Source organism: Branchiostoma floridae, chromosome 4 (assembly GCF_000003815.2).
Source record: "Branchiostoma floridae strain S238N-H82 chromosome 4, Bfl_VNyyK, whole genome shotgun sequence".
Lineage (NCBI taxonomy): Eukaryota > Metazoa > Chordata > Leptocardii > Amphioxiformes > Branchiostomatidae > Branchiostoma > Branchiostoma floridae.
In genome coordinates, this window is record NC_049982.1 from 8,679,560 (window position 1) to 8,680,824 (window position 1,265).

The window sequence follows — 1,265 nt, forward strand, 5'->3', positions numbered from 1 at the left end:
GTCGCTGCACCGTAGTTGTTGGTAGGGTTGTCCGCAACGTGGTTGCTATTGTAGTTAGTTTTGTGGTCAATAGTGTGGATTGGTCAGTTGCCTTGTCCGTGGTCAGAAAAGTTGTGGGCATTGTTGTTCTATGAGTTGTACTTAATGTAGTTTGTCTCTTATTAGATAAAGACGAAAATTGTATCTTTAATCCATTGCATCGAGATAACGATGGAAGAAGTAATCTTTTGTCAAACGTCGTATGACAGGAATTTAAAAGAATAGTACAAGATAACAGTCAAGAAACCGTCAAAACCTCAACATGACTCGGGCATATGACAATGATAGTTCAAGTCTGTACCGTATACGTAGTGGTGGGCAGAGTTGTCCGTAGCCTGGTCGATACTGTAGTTGGTTTTGTGGTCAATTGTGTAGATACGTCAGTTGTCTTATGTGTAGCAAGATGAGTGGTGGGAATTGTTGTGCCATAAGTTGTACCTAATGTAGTTTGTCTCTGCATGCAATCGCGAAGAAAAATATTTTCGTCTTTTGCCTTTCAATGACCGTAAAGAACTCCACTTGCAAAACATAGTGGTAAGAAAACTTTGAGAATCGTGAAAGATTATCATCGAACATGCAGTCAGAATAGTTAGCTAAGTCAATTTATGTACATTTTCGCATAATAGTTTCAATCGTCAGTGTTGATTACCGTCGTTATGTCTTGAGTTGTCCGCTGCGTTGTTTGTGCCGTTGTAGACTTGGTTGTCAGTGCTGGGGATTCGTCGGTTGTCCTTAACGTTGTAAGACTAGTTGTCGGTACCGTTGTATGCCGAGTTGTACTTTGTGTAGTTTGTCTCTGTATTGAATGTGGAAAAAATAAGATGTTTAACGTTTTGCTTAAGGATGTTGGAAAGATAATAAATCATACGTCGTTATGATGCGATTTAAAAGGTCTATCAAAAAGTTGGTTAAAGAAACCGTGTAAAATCCGTTTAGTCAAAGATATGAGTCTGTTAGACAAAAATTAAGTTAGCTTTGATTAGTTGCTGTACCGTAGTTGTGGGTGGTAGAGTTGTCCGTAGCGTGGTCGATACTGTAGTTGGTTTTTTGCTCAATTGTGTGGATACGTCAGTTGTCTTGTATGTAGTTAGAAGACTGATAGGGATTGTTGTTCTATGAGTTGTACTTAATGTAGTTTGTCTCTGCATGCAATCAGAAAGAAAAGCAATTCTGTCTTTTGTCTTTCAATGACCGTATAGAATTTCGGATCGGGATTGATGTTCTGC

At 38.9% G+C, this 1,265-nt stretch overlaps 1 protein-coding gene across 1 annotated transcript in view; it reads right to left on the minus strand.

The window, feature by feature from the left end:
- Positions 1 to 1,265, minus strand: part of LOC118414132 (mucin-5AC-like) — a 12,094-nt gene that overhangs the window by 6,705 nt on the left and 4,124 nt on the right. The window contains exon 3 of the mRNA XM_035817953.1: positions 689 to 835. Coding sequence (XP_035673846.1) covers positions 689 to 835 — 147 coding nt within the window. The remainder of the gene's footprint in view (positions 1 to 688; positions 836 to 1,265) is intronic.